We start from the raw sequence: 19,439 nt of genomic DNA, 5'->3' as shown, positions 1-19,439 counted from the left end.
CACATCAGAATCACCTGAGAGGCTGTTTCCTCCTACTCCTGCCCTTCCCTGCCAAGACACCACCCTGTGTGCCAATCCATTCTGCCAGGAGTAGGCCACTCCCAGATCCCTTCCATTAATTTTTGAAATATATTTTATGAAAATTCAGCAATAGAGAAATACGTGTTTAGAATTTTGTGGATAGCCACATTATAAGACAATTAAAAGTTGTTTTTGTTTCTGTTTTTGAGACAAGGTCTTGCTCTGTTGCCCAGGCTGAAGTGCAGTGGTGCAGGCGCCCGCCACCACGCCCAGCTCATTTTTGTGTTTTTAGTAGAGACGGGGTTTCACCATGCTGGTTAGGCTGGTCTCAAACTCCTGACCTCATGTGATCCCCCATCTCGGCTTCCCAAATTGCTGGGATTACAGGTGTTGAGCCGCCATGCCTGGCCTAAAAGTTTTATTTAGAAAGATTATAAAATGTGGCAAACAACTACGATAAAATGCTATATGAAAAAAGTAGGATTTGCATGTGGACAAAGACTGGAATAGCTCACATCAAACTAAAAAGATTTGTGCCAAACAGAAAGAGCCAGGAGTGTGCTATTTTTTTCTATTTTCTAAGCGTTCCTTACTGTTGGGATGATGCTGATGCTGATGATAACTATAATGGAAAAGGAATAATCACTTATGTTTGGCATGGGCTGTTTCTTGCCTTCTGCTAAGAAAGTATTTCTCCAATACACCCATTGTCCTCTGCTCTCACTGAATCCCCATTCCCATCAGTTTTAAGGGTTACCAACCTGATTTCTTCTCCCGAGTATCAGCGTAGAGGCCTTTAATATCTTGCCTGGGAACACCTAACCTACTATGCACATCAGAAGAGGGCTCTCTCCGAACGACTGGGTTACTACTAAAAGCCTTTTCTGGAGAATGTGGTCTTTTTCCTAATCGCTGGCGTATATCTGAAAAAAAGAGAAACAGTGCACCAGTGACCACGTGTGTGCTTCATGCTCGGCAGCAGCCGCCTGAGACCTCTAAAGGATCTGGCACTAACCCCCGCCCCAAGGACACAGGGGCTGACAATCAGGCTGCTAAGTATGCTTCCTTCTTCCTTTGTAATCAGTCTGGACTTCTCTAGGAAAATTCGGACATAGGGGCTGTCAGAGGAAAAATCCTCAACTGATTGCTCCAGAACTAAATTTCTGAAGAAACAATCTTTTTTTTTTTTTTTTTAGCAGAATCAAGAAGACTAAATAATTTACAAAAGTTTCAGAGAACAAAAAATCCTGTGAGCTCCCGGAAAGCGGAAGGCACAATCTTTGAACATATAAGTAGTTCCCAATAAACTTATTACATTTAACCAGTAAATATAAAGAGACTGGAAAAGGCAAAGCATCAACTGTGTTTTTCCCTCAATCCCCCCAGAAATCCACCTGTCCTCTTGAGTTCCCCCAACAACTGCAGCAACGACAGAAACACATTCATGGGTGAGGCCCTGTGCCGAGGTCTCCTCTCCCTTTAGCTACTCTCGAGAGCAGCACCCTGTTCTCTCTGGCCACTGAGACCTGAGCTCCTTTCCTCCAACACTTCCTAGCACTGAGTCTTCCTTCAAAGACCTCCTGTTCTCTATCCATTCTGTCTCCACCGACCTAGTTCAGGCTCTTGTTACTTTTTTAACTCTCTACCCCACCCCACTCCACCCTCAAGTTATCTTTCTAAAATAGATATAAGATCAGGTTACTTCTCATGTAAAAAAATCAGGTTTGCCAACAGAGATCCTACCCTCTCCAAGGCCTGGCTCTAACGCTACTTTCTCTAAGAAGCCTTTCACAATTTCCCGAGTAGATCTATGAAGGCCCTGCGTCTCCTCCAAAGGCTTCTCACATTCCTAGCACCTAGCCCAGGGTCTGGCACATAGCAGGTACGGCTAAAGACCTGCTGAATCAGTGTCTGAACATAGAAATGATCTAGTTCAAACTCTTAACCGTTCAGACAACCATGGAACTTAATTTCTATTATTCCTGTATATAAAGTATGCCAGTGTCATACACAGTAAAATATGGTTGGCCCTCCTCATCTGTGGGTTCCACATCTACAGATTCAACCAACTGCTGATCGAATATATGTGGAAAAAAAAATAAAACAGTACAGCAAAAAATAATACAAATTTTGCAAAATACAGGATAAGAATTTATACTGTATTAGGTATTATAAATAATCTAGAGATGACTTAAAGCATATGAGAGGATGTGTGTAGGTTATATGCAGATAATATGTCACTTTATATAAGGGACTTAAGCATCAATGGATTTTAGTATCTGCAGATTTTGGTATCTGTAGGGGGACGGGGCGGGGGGGTCCTAGAAGCAATCCCCCAGAGATACCAAGGAACAACTGTAATAATTTGGAATAAAAATATTTAAAGCTAGATTTTCAGAAGTCTGATTATTTTTCATTTCCTAAATTTCCAACACCTAGCCCACAATTTAGACATGATGAACCAGGACAGCTACATCAGTTCACACATCGCACGTTTTACTCAGGAACCTATCTCTGCCCCAGTGTTCTTTCTGGAGCTCAGAATCCAGCCAGAAATCCAAGTGAAGAACAGTACCTGATTTAGTACTGCTGACTGGTGGCCGTGGACGGGAGTGCTGACGTTTCTCATCTAATAGATGTCGGACATCTGCAAATTTCTCAGGTGGTAATTTGTTACCAATTCGGTTTTTGATATTGCTTGAAGATACACTATCTGCCCTCATGGAGTTCCTTTAAAAAGGGGGTAGGACAGGGCACAGTTAACCAACTTCAACTGTGAGACAAGGCCCAAACAACAATCTCATACTTTGCAGGAAACAATTTAAGAAATCCAGTCTTACATGGCCAACATTCACTTACAAATCCATAAACTTATAATTATTTGCTTATGGAAACCATGATCTGCCTGCTCTAAAGAGACTGGTCCTGGTGAGCAGGTTTTCGAAGGTGGTTTCCACATGTGTATGCGCTATTACAGAGCACATAACTACAAGTCCCCCTTTTCTGGGACAAACGTTAAGTAGAAGCCTACAAAGAGACTGGGGCTTCCACTCACACATGCTGTGGTTTGGCCGTAGTCAACACACAGTATAGTCTACAGTCTCTCTCTTTAAAGGGCAGACTTCTCTTTCATAAAGATATGCTACCATGCTAGGTGCCAGCACCGTTCCGGCAGCATTCTCTACCAGAAAGTTCTCTGAAAACTAAAAATAAAAATGTGAACAGGCTCGTGCCTGTAATCCCGGCACTTTGGGAGGCCGAGGCGGGTGGATCACGAGGTCAGGCGATCGAGACCATCCTGGCTAACACGGTGAAACCCCGTCTCTACTAAAATTACAAAAAATTAGCCAGGCATGGTGGCGGGTGCCTGTAGTCCCAGCTACTCGGGAGGCTGAGGCAGGAGAATGGCGTGAACCCAGGACGCGGAGTTTGCAGTAAGCCGAGATCGCGCCACTGGACTCCAGCCTGGGCGACGGAGCGAGACTCCATCTCAAAAAAAAAAACACACACACACACAAAAAACCTTTCTGGAAAAAAATAAAGCAATACTTACCATCTTTTTAAACACATACTGTTTTGTGTAATAACTGGACTTTGAGGAATTTATTTAGTTAGTGCAATTGTAAGAAAATAGAAACCTAAAGTCCATCAAAAAGGAATTGGTTAAATAAATCATGATACTTTCAAACAACAGATTATATACAGTTGAAAAAAATGTCTACAATATATTAAGTGAAAAATGCACAATGCAAAACTATAAATAGCATAACCTCATTTTTATAAAAAGTATACTTTTATACAAATATATCTATAGTTTTTCCCCATATATATACATACACACACACACACAAACACATACACACACACACACACAAAAAATAGCTGAAAGGTTATTTGCCAAATTGCTAACAGTAGTTATTGTTGGGAAAGAATGGGAATACAGATGATTTTCACTTTCTATGTTGTCTTTTGTTTTTATAACAAGAATCACTGCTTGTATAGAGGAAATACTGGATGCGTTTATTAAACTCCTACAAGGGACTGAAATCGGAATAGATAAAAGATATTATAAAATTAGGAGGAATTAAGAAGTTATATTAGTATTTAAAATCAAATTAAAAGCTAGCATTGATAAAACAAATTTTTACCTAATATTTTTCAACTGAGATTCCACTTCGTCAGCATACATAGTCATTTTCATGCTTTTCTTTGGTGAAGGCGTGGAAATCATTTTCAGTTCTAGATCATAGTCCATTTCATCTGAGTCTGAGCTGCTGGCACTGGATCGTCTAGACGTGCTCCGCTCCCGGGGCTGCTTGAGAGCCGGGAGCTCCTCGTGGTACTCTACTACCACTCTGTCATCTGCATCCATGTCCTGGTCTTCTTCCTCCTCTTCCTCTTCCTCCTCTTCTTCCTCCTCTTCAATGGGTTCCTCGGGAACATTCACTAGCCCTGAAGAAATTTAACCAGAAAACATTAGGAAAAGCACTAAAATTAACAAGTATGATTTTCTACTCTACATCGGTGACCTTTTTAAAAGGTGGGGTTCCCATCCCTGACATTTTATTGGAGCACTATCTATAATAGTGCTGAATGGACATTACTCTGATACTGCAACAGGAGGATGGCTAGGTAAAGTATGATGCAGCAGCCTAATCAAATACCATAAAGTCATTAAAAATACAAATGACCCTTATTATTCACAGATTTTGTATTTGCAAATTTACCAAATTTATGTGTAACTCCAAAATGAATACAAATTTATTTGAACTCCATGGTCATTTGCTGGCACGCACAGAGTGGCAAAAAAATCTGAGTCACCAGGCACGCACACTCCCAGCAGAGGTCAAACAAAGTAACACTCTGCCTTCCTGTTTCATCTCATGCTGTAAACAAGCGTCTGTTTCAGTCCGCCGAGTGCCACATTTTTTACACTTCTGTGCCTGCTGCTAGTGATTTCACTGCTTAAAATGGCCCTGAGTGTCGTGCTGAAGTACTGCCTAGCGTTCCTAGATGCAAGGGGGCTGTGATGTGCCTTGTGGAAAAATACCATGTCAGGTAAGGCATTCAGGCATGAGTTATAGGGCTATTGGCTGTGAACTCAACGTTAACGAATCAACAATGTGTCTTAAATAAGGTGTCTTTAAAGAGAAACATATGGGCCCAGCGCGGTGGCTCACGCCTGTAATCCCAGCACTTTGGAAGGCCGCGGCGGGCAGATCACGAGGTCAGGAAATCGAGACCATCCTGGCTAACATGGTGATACCCTGTCTCTACTAAAAAATACAACAAAAATTAGCCAGGCATGGTGGTGTGTGCTTGTAGTCCCAGCTACTTGGGAGGCTGAGGTAGGAGAATGGCGTGAACTCAGGAGGCGGAGCTTGTAGTGAGCCGAGATCGTGCCACTGCACTCCAGCCTGGGCAACAGAGCGAGAGACTCTGTCTCAAAAAAAAAAAAAAAAAAAAAAAAAGAGAGAGAAACATATGTACAACAAGGTTACATATTGATCAACTGACAAAAATGATGTGGCCAGAGGCTATGTACGATTCAGTATTTGCTAATTCAGTGTTCACAGTGACTTTATAGAACATAAGCACCATGAATAATGAAAATGGAAAAATACAGTAAACGAAAGAAGTAGAATATAAAGTATATGTTCACAAGAGTTATACTATTTATTATGAAAACAGACAAATGGGAAAAATGTAAGATGAACTCAGTCATCATACAGGGTACTAGAAATAGGGGCAATTTGCTTTTTAATTTCCTTAATATGGATATAAAAAGTATATGATGAAAATATTTTAAAGTAATTCAAATTGGAAAAGTGTAACCGTGTAACAGAAAAGTATGTGTAATATTATTATTATTATTTTGAGACAAGGTCTTGCTCTGTCGCCCAGGCTGGAATACAGCGGCACAATCTTGGCTCACTGCAGCCTTGACCTTCCAGGCTCAGGCAATCTCAGCCTCCCAAGTAGCTGGGACCACAGTCATGTGCCATCATGCCTGGTCTGGCTAATTTTTAAATTTTTTGTAAAGACAAGGTCTCACTATGTTGCCCAGGCTGGTCTCAAACTCCTGGTTTCAAGTGATCCTCCTGCCTTGGCCTCCCAAAGTGCTGGGATTATAGGTATGAGCCACTGTTCCCATCCTATGTGTATTATTAACATGTAGATCTCAAATATACAATTTTGTATATACACATTAAATGTCTAGACTTCATCCCTTTCTGTCCCCATTACGATGATAAATGTGTGTGTACGTTATTTTGTATGCTGACTTGGCTAGTTCTATTAGGCAGGTAGAAGATTCCATAGATGAGGCTCAAAACAAGAACAATTCTTTATAAAACATAAATAAAATGGTTCTTTTACAATAAGCACCAAAAAAAGAAGAAAGAAACCCAAGTCATGATATCCCACTCTTCTGAGGCATTCACACGCACAAACCAACAAGCACAAAGCACTCAACACAGCAGCCTATTTTTAATACAGAAAAAAAAATACAATCAGTTCATCTGACAAAATAATTTCAAAAATTGTTTTTGGCCAGGCGTGGCAGCTCACACCTGTAATCCCAGCACTCTGGGAGGCCGAAGTGGGTGGAACACAAGGTCAGGAGTTCGAGATCAGCCTGGCCAACATGGTGAAACCCCATCTCTACTGAAAATACAAAAGTTAGCTGGGCATGGTGGCGCATGCCTGTAGTCCTAGCTACTCGGGAGGCTAAGGCAGGAGAATTGCTTGAATCCAGGAGGCAGAGGTTGCAGTGAGCTGAGATCAAGCAATTGCACTCTAGCCTGGGAGACAGAGCAAGACTCCGTCTTAAAAAAATTGTTTTCATGCAGCTGTTGATATTAATAGTAGAAAAATTAGGATCCTAAGGAAAGTTTTGTTTTAATTTTTCTTATGTCACATTTTGCCTTTTTTGACAGCTTTTATAAAATCATTTGACTTCTTTGGGCAACTTAAAATTAATTGTGACTTGACTTACTTTCCTATATGTTGGCAGAGGGTGAGGGCAAGGAAGAGAGGATGATAAAGTTTGGAACCTTAAAAGATTGCATTAAGAATAAAAATATGATTTCAGGAGCCAAACATGTGTCTACCCAAGAGCTGAGCAGGCAACTACCAGAATGCCGATGTTTATACGACGTCAAGCCAACGTCATCCCCAATCAGGGCTCTCTTCTTGATCACGTCCCGCTGAATACGACGGGAATGATATCTTCGCTTCCTGCAAGAATGCCAAAATAAGCACACAATCAAAAACTGATAGGAAGGACCTTGAAATCCACTATTTCTTTTTCTTTTTTTTTTTTTTTTTTTTTTTTTTGTGATGAGTCTCAATCTCTCTCCCAGGCTGAAGTGCAATGGCACCATCTCAGCTCACTGCAACCTTTGCCTCTTGGGTTCAAGTAATTCTCCTGCCTCAGCCTCCTGAGTAGGTGGGATTACAGGCACCCACCACCATGCATGGCTAATTTTTGTAGAGACGGGGTTTCACCATGTTGGCCAGGCTGGTCTTGAACTCCTGACCTCAGGTGATCTGCTGGCCTCAGCCTCCCATAGTGCTGGGATTACAGGCGTGAGCCGCCGCGTCCGGGCTCACTAATTCATTTCAACTACACATTGACACAATGTTAGGTCCTAACACAGATATTTTAAATGTAACTACAATTCAGCATTCCCCATCATTTACCACATCTAAGAATCTTGAATTCTTCCCTCTTGTCTTCCTTCCAGTCTACACAGAGTTCAGACATTTCACCACAGAATACCAACTGAAGGATTAAGAAAAACTTAAATACTATTGCATTTGAAGGTTTTGGGCTCACCATGAATTGCTAAGAATTCCTTTCATGCCTCCGTAATTTGGATTCCCATATTTCATGTAATATTGACTTCTTCTGGCTGCTCCAAGTTCCTTTTTGTCGTCTAAAAATTAATGACAATAGTTACCTAGGATTTCCTGTGAGTGTGAAGACAATGTTGAATTTTTTTTTTTAATGTTTTCCATAGCTGGAATCAGATCAGCACAATTTGCCAACAAAAAGTAAAAATCCACTACCAACATTCACACTCTGAGTGCCCACTACAGCAATGCAGTGTAGAGGGGATAAAGCAAAATACAGAGACGAATGAGGTTAAAACTGCTGTTTGGAGCCAGGTGACTTAATGGAGAAAACAAAAATAAACACTACAAGATACAAGGTTCCAAAAGGCATAAAAGAGCTTTAGGTCATTACAGGTACCCAGGAATCAAAAAGACTTTCTCAAAATAGTGGCATTTTTGCCACCCCATGAAAGATGATACTCACTTCTGAAGGATCACATGCCAACAACACAGAATCAGGATTAAGGAAACAGACTACATATAATTCCATATATTTGGTAAATCATTTTTCCAGCTTATTGTGTTCCTCAAAATGGCTTAAAGAAAACAGCATAGTACTATACACGTAGAATGTAGTCAGCCACTCAAATGAGTAAATGTGGTAAAGATCACATTTGTCAAGTTGAAATGTCAGTTAACAGGAAAGAAAGGTGGTCAGTCATCACAAATTTTTGTCAAAAGTAGTAATACGAAGACCTTCCACAGTTCTTGGACACTCTAACTGTAAAGAACAAACACCACTCTAAATATATCCAGTGCTGTAGGTAAACGTGACAACACAAACCAGTATGTATAGCCCCCAGCCCCTGAACCCCTCAAACCATGCCCACCAGCTCCTTGGAGAAATGGCTGATTCCAGATGTGGAGCAGGTAAGACGCAAAATGAGTCTGGAAAAGCAAGATGTTTTGTTGTGCCATAAAGAAAGAAAGTGCTTAAAGAATCACGGAGTATGTCACAACAGCTTGAAGGCGCTCTACTGGCCAAATCCAAGACAATTTGTAAATTAAAATACTGATATTAGGCCAGGCGCGGTGGCTCACACCTGTAATCCCAGCACTTTGGGAGGCTGAGGTGGGCGGATCACAAGGTCAAGAGATCGAGACCATCCTGGCCAACATGGTGAAACCCGTCTCTACCAAAAATACAAAAATTAGCTGGGCATGGTGGCATGCACCTGTAGTCCCAGCTACTAGGAAAGCTGAGACAGGAGAATTGCTTGAACCCAGGAGGCAGAGGTTGCAGGGAGGCGGAGGTTGCAGTGAGCCACGATCGTGCCACTGCACTCCAGCCTGGTGACAGAGCGACACTCCGTCTCAAAACAAACAAAAAAATAAATAAAATAAAATACTGATATTAATGGATGATAACCCACTGAATAAAGAATCCATGATTCTAAACTGATGTAAACAAACAAACAGGTAAAAACAGAAAGCTCTTCCTTACAGCACCTGTCTACTAGTAAAGAAATGATATAGTCAGAAAGGCATCAACAGATACTAAACCTACTGCATGAAGCCCTGATGAGCAACAGGCTATTTACATGATCTCAAAGTATCTGCCCACCAATTTTTTATTTTATTCATTTTTTTATTTTTTAAAATAGGGATGAGGTCTTGCTATGTTGCCTAGCCTGGTCTCGAACTCCTGGGCTCAAGTGATCCTTCTGCCTCAGCGTCCCAAAGTGTTGCAATTACAGGCATGAGCCACTGTATCCTGCCAGCTCACCAATTTTTAAATTACAAATGGAAAAATAGTAACTTTACAGCGGAAAAACATACTGATGATTACCTTAACCAAGTGAATAAAGTGAACGTCCCTAGGTTGGGACGAGTAAGTATCTAGGGCCTCCTGACATGATGCTCTGGAAATGACATGACATCGCTTCTGTGGCACGCCTGTCTCAAATGCACAACCCAAATTCAATCAGGAGAAGTCATGAGACAAACCCAAACTGAGGGACATTCTAGAAAATAGTAAACCTATACTCTGGGAAAACATGGGAGGACAAAAGTAGTTTCAACTTATGGGGGACTAAGGAAACATTACATACTTACACACTCAGTCCTGGATGGATCCTAGACCTGGGGCTGGGCGGGGAATATATAAAGGACATTATTGGAACAACTGATAAAATTTGAATATCGACTACGGATTAGGTAACAGTACTGTATTAATGTTAATTTCTTGATTTTGTTAAGTGTGCTATGTATAAAACAATGTTCTTGTTCTTTGGAATACATTTGGGGTGATGGGTTTTTATCTTCAACTAACTCTCAAATGATTAAAAAAAACAATATGTGTATATATATATATATACACACATACACACACATTTTTAAATGCCCACCAAAAGTCACTGTGTGTAAACAATCTTATGAGAAGGGAATTAGAACTGAACGGTATACTGGCAATGTTCAGGAGGATGTTGCTGGAATAGATAAAGGTTCATTTTAAAGTTTTCATAATTCAGATGGTAACTGGCTGAAAATATATGAGGCAAACCAGTTTCAACAGCAAATAACTTTAGCCAGAAGTCACAGAAATATACAAATAGTTAATATTCACTTTTAAAGTCAGAAATTCCAACTCAGGTGACAAAGCAATTATTTCATGAGCGCAGAATATTATAGTTTGAAGGGAACTTTGAGATTACTTGATCTAACTTCTATTCAAAAAAGAAGGATGTCACTCCATAATAAATCATTTTGATTGAAAATACAAAACAATACCAAATATTACATTTACCTTTTGTAGCAAATCTCATGAATAACCTATTTCCTTTAGCAAGTTTGTTAGCTGGACGAAGATCATTTCTTAACAAAGACTCCTCTTCTACCTGAGACAACGTGTCCAACTTAAGAAAGAAGAGTATTTTTAATATAAAAATTAAAGTCCTTTTGATATTTCTTCAGTAGTAAAGCTACCATTAAGAAAAGCATTCTACCTTGAGTACTTCCAAGCATTATAGCACTAGTTCCGCTATAGAATTTCTAACTCAGAGGTTTCCCCTGCCCACCTTGTCTAAAAGAACAGTCTCCATCATTCTCTATCCCCTACTCTTTTCACAACACTCATCGCCACCTGACACAGTATGAGGTATCTGTGCATCAGCGTATCCTCTGCACTCCCCACTAGAATGCAGGCTCCGAGAGGGCCAGGACTTTGTTTTGCTTGAAGCTATATCCCTAGCACTTAGAATATGGTATATAACAGGTACTCAGTAAATATTTTTTAAATGAATGCATGTTAATATTTTTAACAATAGTACATAATCCATTAGGAAGTATGCCATTACTTGCTGTTTCTTCATTTTACCGATTAGATAACACTTCAAAGTACTTCTCAATAAAACTATTTTCTTTTTTTGTAGAAGCATGAGTACTGTTCTAAGATTTCAAGGTGAATCGCTATATCCACATGAACTTAAAGGACAAGAGCCTGGTGCACCCTCAGAAGGTCTAATGGTGAAAGCTAGAGAAAAAACACAACTTAACTAAGTCTTTAAGCTTCATTTAAAAAGACAGTAAGCAATTTTTTACAATAACTTTACATCTATCTTTCCCCTATTACTAACCTCTACATCACTTGAGTTCTCATCTTCAACCTCTCCTTCTTCAGCTTCATCATCATCTGAACTGTCTTCCTGCTTGTCTAAAATGGAATGTGAAGGACAAGATGAAACAAGATAAAATATTTCATATAATGAGATACAGGATGAACTATCACATAATTTTAAAAGTCCAGTATTTTCTCCTATTTCCTGATGATCTCAAGCATCACAGATTAGTTCAGAAACACTTGGTGATGAGATGCTATATAGAGCTCTGCTCAGAAACAGGACTGTGTAAAGAAGAGGACTTTCAGACCCCAGTTCCCTCCTTTGTGTTCAGTTACCTTTTTTCCTCTTCTCAGCTGACTTGTCCTCACTGGCATCCCTGCTTCTTATCTTATCCTGTGCAGGCAGGGAGCTCATATTGATAAGTGCTCGTGTGGCTGTCATTTCATCCAGCCAAACTACATTACCTAAAATAAAATGTAAAACAAGACATTACATGGCATGCAAATGGTAAGCTTCTTGAGAGCAGATTCTGCGTCGCATTCATCACTACAGCCTCATCCAGCAACAGATAATCATCAGTAAATATACAAACCAACTAATGAAGAGAAATATAGGCCAGGCATGGTGACTCACGCCTGTAGCCCCAGTACTTTGGGAGGCCAAGGCAGGAGACTCGCCTGGAGTGAGATCATCCTGGGCAACATAGTGACACCCTGTCTCTACAAAAAATACAAAAGGCATGGTGGCATGAGCCTGTAGTTCCAGCTACTTGGGAGGCTGAGGTGGGAGGATGGATTGAGCCCAGGATATTAAGGCTGCAGTGTGCCAAGGTCACACCACTGCACTCCAGCCTGGGTAACAGGAAGAGATTGTCTCAAAAGAAATGAAAAGTTAAAAATAAATAAAAAAGAAAGAAGAAAGAGAAAGAGAGAAGAGAGAAGGAAGGAAGGAAGGAGACAGAGAGAGATGAAAGAAAGAGAGAAAGAGAGAGAGAGAGAGAGAAAGCACTTTGGGAGGCTGAGCCGGGCGGATCACGAGGTCAGGAGATCGAGGCCATCCTGGCTAACACGGTGAAACCCCATCTCTACTAAAAATACAAAAAATTAGCCGGACGTGGTGGTGGGCGCCTGTGGTCCCAGCTACTCGGGAGGCTGAGGCAGAATGGCATGAACCTGGGAGGCGTAGCTTGCAGTGAGCCAAGATGATGCCATTGCACTCCAGCCTGGGCGACAGAGTGAGACCTTGTCAAGAAAAAAAGAAAAGAAAAGGGAAGGGGGGAGGGAAGGGGGAAAGGGGAAGGGGAAGGGGAAGGGGGAAGGGAAAAGAGGGAAGGCGGAAGGGAAAAGAAAGAAAAGGGTAGTAAAACCTCTCTGATGAAATTAGCCTAGAGCTGCATTTCCAAACTGGGTTCCACAAAATAACTTAAGTATTCCATGAAAAAGAGTTGTTACATTAAAACTACTTGGAAGAGAACACAGGTAGTTAAACATTTAATATGTAAGTATTAGCAGTTCTTGATAACTGTCAAATAAGTTGGGACTGTCCTTTACGCTACCGCCCCCTACAGGGAAGCCCTTTGCTGTTCCTTGTCAGGACATACTAAACGAATTCCCCCTTCATCATTCCCATTGGAAAATGTGGGTGATGAAGGCATCCCTGGGGTATGTAGAATGGAGGCATGACAGCCAGTTGGCTTTGTAGCAACTAATTTAATGTGCCCCTTTAAGGAAGATAATTTAGCAACAAAAGGGCTTTGAGAAATCTTATAGAAAATAAACCTCTTTAACTCTGTTTAAAAGAGTATTTCCCAAAATTATATGTCCCCTGTACCTCAGTTTGGGAAATGAAGGTCTGAGGCTCTCACTTCTGTTACTAATGTGCCATGTGGCCTTAGGCAAATATGTTCCCTCCTCTGTTTCTCACATTCTGATAAATAATACAAGACAGGTGAACCACATCATTCTGAGAGTCCCCCCCCGTTCTAATATACCTTAGCCACAGTTTTAATGACTTAAATCAGGGTTAGTAAACTATAACCCGCAAGCAAAATCTAGCCCACCACCTGTTGTTTATTTACATTTGTACCAGCTTTATTTAGGTATAATTAATGTACAATAAACTACACACATCTACCACCTGTTTTTGTTTTTGTTTTTTTTCTTTTTCTTTTTGAGATGGAGTCTCACTCTGTTGCCCAGGCTGAAGTGTAGTGGCACTTTCTTGGCTCACTGCTGCCTCTGTCTCCCGGATTCAAGCAATTCTCCTGCCTCAGCCTCCTGAATAGCTGGGATTACAGGCGTGCATCGCCACACCAGGCTAATTTTTGTATTTTTAGTAGAGACGGGGTTTTGCCATGTTGGCCAGGCTGGTCTTGAACTCCTGATCTCAAGTGATCCTCCCGCCTTGGCCTCCCAAAGTGCTGGGATTACAGGCGTGAGCCACTGTGCCCGGCCTACCGCCTGTTTTTGTAAATAAAATTCTACCGGAAAACAGCCAGACTCATAGTTTATGTATTATTTATAGTTGCTTTCATGCTATCACAGCAGAGCTGAGTAGATGTGACAGAGACTGTTAAGCCTACAAAGCCTCAAATATCTGCATTCCAGCCCTTTAAAGAAAAAAGTTTGCCAATTCCTGATTTGGATAGTGTAAGTTAAGCAGAAAGAAAAAAGGAGAAAAATGTTTCACTCAGTCATGTTTGTCTTTCAATGAAAATATCTTCCTACGATAGCAGCTAAGAAAACCAGGCTGCCATCTAGGGTGCCACCTAGCAGGTCAGCCAGCTGGCAGCAAGTAAAGCCAGACTAGAAGTGAGTCAAGACAAGAAGCCAGCAAAGCAGTAACAAGAGGTCAGGCCAGACTTACAGTAAGCAGGCAAGTGAAAAATTACAGTTGGCCCACAAGTTGGAAAGCTCATGGGTTAGGGCAAGCAGGTGACATTCTAGAACACACAGTTCAAGGCAGGCAGAAATGAGAGGTCTAGTCGAGTGTTTAGCTCTAGGTCATTCTGTCTATTCAGAATGACACTCTGTCCAGTGTCTATTCTGGTCTATCTCTAGGTCAGAGACACAGGCAGAGTCAGCCCTCTGAGTAACGGTACAGAAGGCAGTAACAACAAAGTCCAAGGCTCTGAAAATGCAGCCCCAAGTCTATGCAGTTGGATCCTCTCCTTTATTGGGAAAAGGTGAGGGTTAAAGAGGCCTCAATCAAGAACGGCAGATTCAGATGCCAGTAACCCACCTCCTAGAGCCCTGGCCACCACCTCTCAGCTGACGTGGGATACTATGGGGTATGAGCTGGCAGACTGGTAAGGACATGCTGGGTTTCACTGCTCGACAATTTTTTCTCTCCTGGACTAACAGAAGTTAGGCATAAACAAATAGCATGGGCCAGAATCATTCACCATCTCTGATGGCAAGAACTCTTGAAAAATCATCAGCAAAAGCATATTCACAGGAAACTCGGGTGTACTTACAGGAGGTATCATCCAACCATTCGATGTGAGCTGGAGGATATTCTTTAAAATAGGAAAAGACATCTTGGGTGCTCATCTCATCTACTCCGCAAATATAGATTGTCTCCAGTCTCACCTTGGGGATTGCTAGAAAGACAAGACACAGAAAAGATGATAGAATTTTCCTGCCCGCAACTGCACATCCCATCCGCACTCCTTCCTAACAGTTCAGACAACATGAGCTTAGAAAGAAACATGCTGAGAGAAACAACAATTATTTCAAAAGAGCACAAGACATAACAGTAAGGTAAACTATCTTAATTTTTATCACTCAACAACAGGATTAATTCAGAACAGGCGTATCAGGCTCAGAAAGATTAAACAAAGGGTGTTGATAAAATACGTGATACCTCTCCCCACATTAATCTGTAGCAATCAGAGCACTATCAAGCTCAACAGGAGTATTTGTTGAAGTTAACCAGCTGATTCTAAAATTTTTAAACGCATGTTAAAGAAAAACGTGCAGTAGTGGAGACAATTCTGAAAGAGAAGAGATGCTGCCCGTGACGATGTCAAACCATGAAACTAAAGAGATCCTATAAGTCAATTAAGAAAAAAAAGACAACCCAAAATAAGATGGGCAAAGGACATGAGTAAGCAATTTACATAGAAGGAAATACAAAAGGCCAATAAATATATGAGGAGATGGGTTGACCTCATTACCAATCATTAACATGCACATGAAAACAAGAAGATATCAGTTTTCACGGACCAGATTTTACATCTTATTTTTCCTGCGTCTCTGGTACTTGAATCGAGATATCTTACATCTTTTAGTGTGAAATGTTGGCAGTAAGTAGGGGAAAGAGTTACTTCCCCGGCTGGTGGGCATTGTCACTCTGAAGGGCAAACTGGAAGGGTCTATTAAAAACGTAATTTTGCACATGCCCTACAGATCTAGGAATTCTATTCCTCAGTATTGACCCTAAACAAACACATACATGTGGGTTCACAAAGTAGCTCACACGAAGATGCTTGCTAAGGCACTATTTCTAATAACCCAGTAGTTACCAGGGTAATAAATTATGCTTTATCCACATTACAAAATATTATGTGGTGAAAAATGAGATAATTATATACCACAGAAAGATTCTGAGATGCATCACAGAGTGAAAAAACAAGTCGTAAAAAATTACATGCAAGGTGATGACATTAAACAATACCAGACATTTACTAAGGGTACATATTTATGTACACAGACACTTAGAAAAGGCCAGTATGAGTCACACTGATAACTGCTGTTACTTCTGAGGAGGCAGAAAGGTTGAACGCTATGGTCAAAAAAGAAACTTAGCCTTATCAGGACTGCATACTTTTTTTGTTTTTTGAGATGGAGTCTTGCTCTGTCGCCAGGCTGGAGTGCAGTGGCACAATCTCGGCTCACTGCACCCTCCCTCCGCCTTCCGGGTTCAAGTGATTCTCCTGCCTCAGCCTCCCCAGTAGCTGGGACTACAGGCACACACCACCACACCCGGCTAATTTTGTATTTTTAAGAGGTGGGGTTTCACCATGTTGGTCAGCATGGTCTCCATCCCTTGCCCTCGTGATCCACCCGCCTTGGACTCCCAAAGTGCTGGGATTACAGGTGTGACCCACAGCACCCAGCCAATTGCGTACTTTTTTTTTTTTTTTTTTTGAGATGGAGTTTCACTCTTGTTGCCCAGGCTGGAGTGCAATGGTGCGATCTCGGCTCACTGCAACCTCCGCCTCCCGGGTTCAAGCTATTCTCCCGTCTAAGCCTCCCAAGTAGCTGGGATTACAGGCATGCGCCACCACGCCAGGCTAATTTTGTATTTTTAGTAGAGACGAGGGTTCTCCATGGTGGTCAGGCTGGTCTCGAACTCCCGACCTCAGGTGATCCACCTGCCTCGGCCTCCCAAAGTGCTGGGATTACAGGCATGAGCCACCGTACCCAGCTTTTTAAACTACATATTTTAAGTACATTATCTCCTTTCATCTTAATTGCAAAATATGTAAATATATCAATAAAAAATAAACTTAAGGTCGGGCGCGGTGGCTCATGCCTATAATCCCAGCACTTTGGGAGGCGGAGGCGGGCAGATCACGAGGTCAAGAGGTCGAGACCATCTGGCCAACAAGGTGAAACCCTGCATCTACTAAAAATACAAAAATTAGCCGGACATTGTGGCACATGCCTGTAGTCCCAGCTACTTGGGAGGCTGAGGCAGGAGAATGGTGTGAACCTGGGAGGCGGAGCTTGCAGTGAGCCGAAATCGCACCACTGCACTCCACCCTGGCGACAGAGCAAGACTCCATCTCAAAAAAAAAAAAAAGAAAAAGTAAATTTAAAATATCTACATATCTACTACCTAGCTTTATGCTTAATTCCTTATAAGATCTCAGGCACACAAAACATGACATATGAAACTGGGGCCCATATTACCTCTCCACATCCCTTCTTTCCCTTCCTTCTCTGAAGCAATTCTGTCAAGGGGATGGTTCATGGGTCCATAAAAAATAGAAAGAATGAATAAGATCTACTGTTTAATAGCACAGTAGGGTGACTACAGTCAATAATATTTAATTGTAAATTTTAAAATAACAGAGTGTAATTGGATTGTTTGTAACTCAAAAAGACAAAAGCTTGAGGGGGCCGGGCACGGTGGCTTATGCCCGTAATCCCAGCACTTTGGGAGGCCAAGGTGGGTGGATCACTTGATGTCAGGAGTTCGGGATCAGCCTGGACAACATGAGGAAACCCCGTCTCTACTAAAAATACAAAAATTAGCCATGTGTGGTGGCATGTGCCTATAATCCCAGCTACTTGGGAGGCTGAGGCAGGATAATCACTCAAATCTGGGAGGCAGAGGTTGCAGTGAGCCGAGATTGTGCCACTGCACTCCAGCCTGGGCGACAGGGCAAGACTCCATCACAAAAAAAAAAAAAAAAAAAAGAAAGCTTGAGGATGGATACCCCATTCTCCATGATGTGCTTATTTCACGTCACATGCCTGTATCAAAACATCTCATGTACCCCATAAATATACCCACCTACTATGTACCCACAAAAATTAAAATAAAAAAAAATGTAAAAAAGAATTTAATGGCCGGGCGCGGTGGCTCACGCCTATAATCCCAGCACTTTGGGAGGCCAAGGTGGGCGGATCACGAGGTCAGGAGATCGAGACCATCCTGACTAACACGGTGAAACCCTGTCTCTACTAAAAATACAAAAAAATTAGCCAGGTGGGGTGGCGGGCACCTGTAGTCCCAGCTACTCAGGAGGCTGAGGCAGGAGAATGGCATGAACCCAGAAGGCGGAGGTTGCAGTGAGCCGAGATCACACTACTGCACTCCAGCCTGGGCGACAGAGCGAGACGCCATCTCAAAATAAAATAAAATAAAATAAAAAATAAAAAGAAAAAAAGAATTTAATGTCCATTACTACCAAGCATGTTTTTACATGCTATTAACAAAATTTAAAATTTTTTTTTAGCCCATCCTTCTTCTGCAGATATATGCTATTACTTCTATTAAAAACAAAAAAAATTTTACAAACAAAAAATGTGTTTAATAATTTTAAACACATAATAATTCTAAATCTCAAAGAGTTAAGAGATGGGTTTAACAGGAGCCCACGTGAGTGTGGCCAGACTAACTCAGTTGAGTGCTTTCCTGACATCCCAGATTTAAAAAGATAAAGATACCATGAAGATTTATGAATCCAGGTGGGCATGGTGGCTCACGCGTGTAATCCCAGCACTTTGGGAGGCTGAGGTGGGAGGACTGCTTGAGCCCAGGAGTTCGAGAGGCCAGCCTGGGTAACACAGGGAGACCCCATCTCTACAAAAAATTTAAAAAATTAGCTGAGTGTGGTGGTATACAGCTATAGTCCAAGGTACTCAGGAGGCTGAGGTGGTAGGATCGCCTGAGTGCAGGAGGTTGAGGCTGCAATGAGCCATGATCGCACAACTGCACTCCAGCCTGGGCAACAGAGTAAGACCTTGTTTCAAAAGAAAAAAACACCATGCTCAGCAAATTTTTTTATTTTTTGCAGAGATGGGGTTTCACCATGCTGCCCAGGCTGGTCTTGAATTCCTGACTTCAAGTGATCTGTCTGTCTCGGTCTCCCAAAGTGCTGGATTACAGGCGTGCACCACTGCACCCAGCGCCTGCATCTCTCTCTTTTTTTGTTCTTTGTATCTTTACCCGCTTCTTTTGAACAGGATTATCCATTGCCCAAGTTTTGATGTGTACGACTTTCCCTAAATTAAAATAGACATGTGAGGCTGGGTGCAGTGGCTCATGCCCGTAATCCCAGCACCGTGGGAGGCTGAAATGAGAGGATTGCTTGAGCCCAAGAGTTTGAGACCAGCCTGGGCAACACAGTGAGACCTTCTCAGTTTTTTTTTTTTTTTTAAAAGACATCTGAGGCCAGAAATTTTGTTCCTTACACTCTTTCCTGTTTGCTTTTAAAATATTTCT

At 41.6% G+C, this 19,439-nt stretch overlaps 1 protein-coding gene across 4 annotated transcripts in view; it reads right to left on the bottom strand.

Moving 5' to 3' along the window:
* NCBP3 (nuclear cap binding subunit 3) overlaps nt 1-19,439 on the bottom strand; it is a 44,390-nt gene that overhangs the window by 11,904 nt on the left and 13,047 nt on the right. For 3 of the 4 annotated variants that reach the window (XR_004027007.1, XM_030799991.1, XM_030799990.1), the window contains exons 4-12: nt 14,956-15,081; nt 11,816-11,944; nt 11,496-11,572; nt 10,667-10,775; nt 7,862-7,961; nt 7,157-7,260; nt 4,170-4,473; nt 2,597-2,751; nt 783-944 (exon numbers count right to left, since the gene is read on the bottom strand). Coding sequence is in view for 2 of the 4 variants with exons in the window: in XM_030799991.1 (XP_030655851.1) it covers nt 783-944; nt 2,597-2,751; nt 4,170-4,473; nt 7,157-7,260; nt 7,862-7,961; nt 10,667-10,775; nt 11,496-11,572; nt 11,816-11,944; nt 14,956-15,081 (1,266 nt within the window). In the remaining 2 variants the exon portion in view is untranslated. Of the gene's footprint in view, nt 1-782; nt 945-2,596; nt 2,752-4,169; nt 4,474-7,156; nt 7,261-7,861; nt 7,962-10,666; nt 10,776-11,495; nt 11,573-11,815; nt 11,945-14,955; nt 15,082-18,661; nt 18,737-19,439 lie in introns of those variants that run through there. The other variant, XR_004027008.1, reaches the window with a different exon arrangement.

Source organism: Nomascus leucogenys, chromosome 19 (assembly GCF_006542625.1).
Source record: "Nomascus leucogenys isolate Asia chromosome 19, Asia_NLE_v1, whole genome shotgun sequence".
Classification (NCBI taxonomy): domain Eukaryota; kingdom Metazoa; phylum Chordata; class Mammalia; order Primates; family Hylobatidae; genus Nomascus; species Nomascus leucogenys.
Note: the sequence above shows the minus strand (reverse complement) of the source record. Positions and strands in the feature narration are given on the sequence as shown.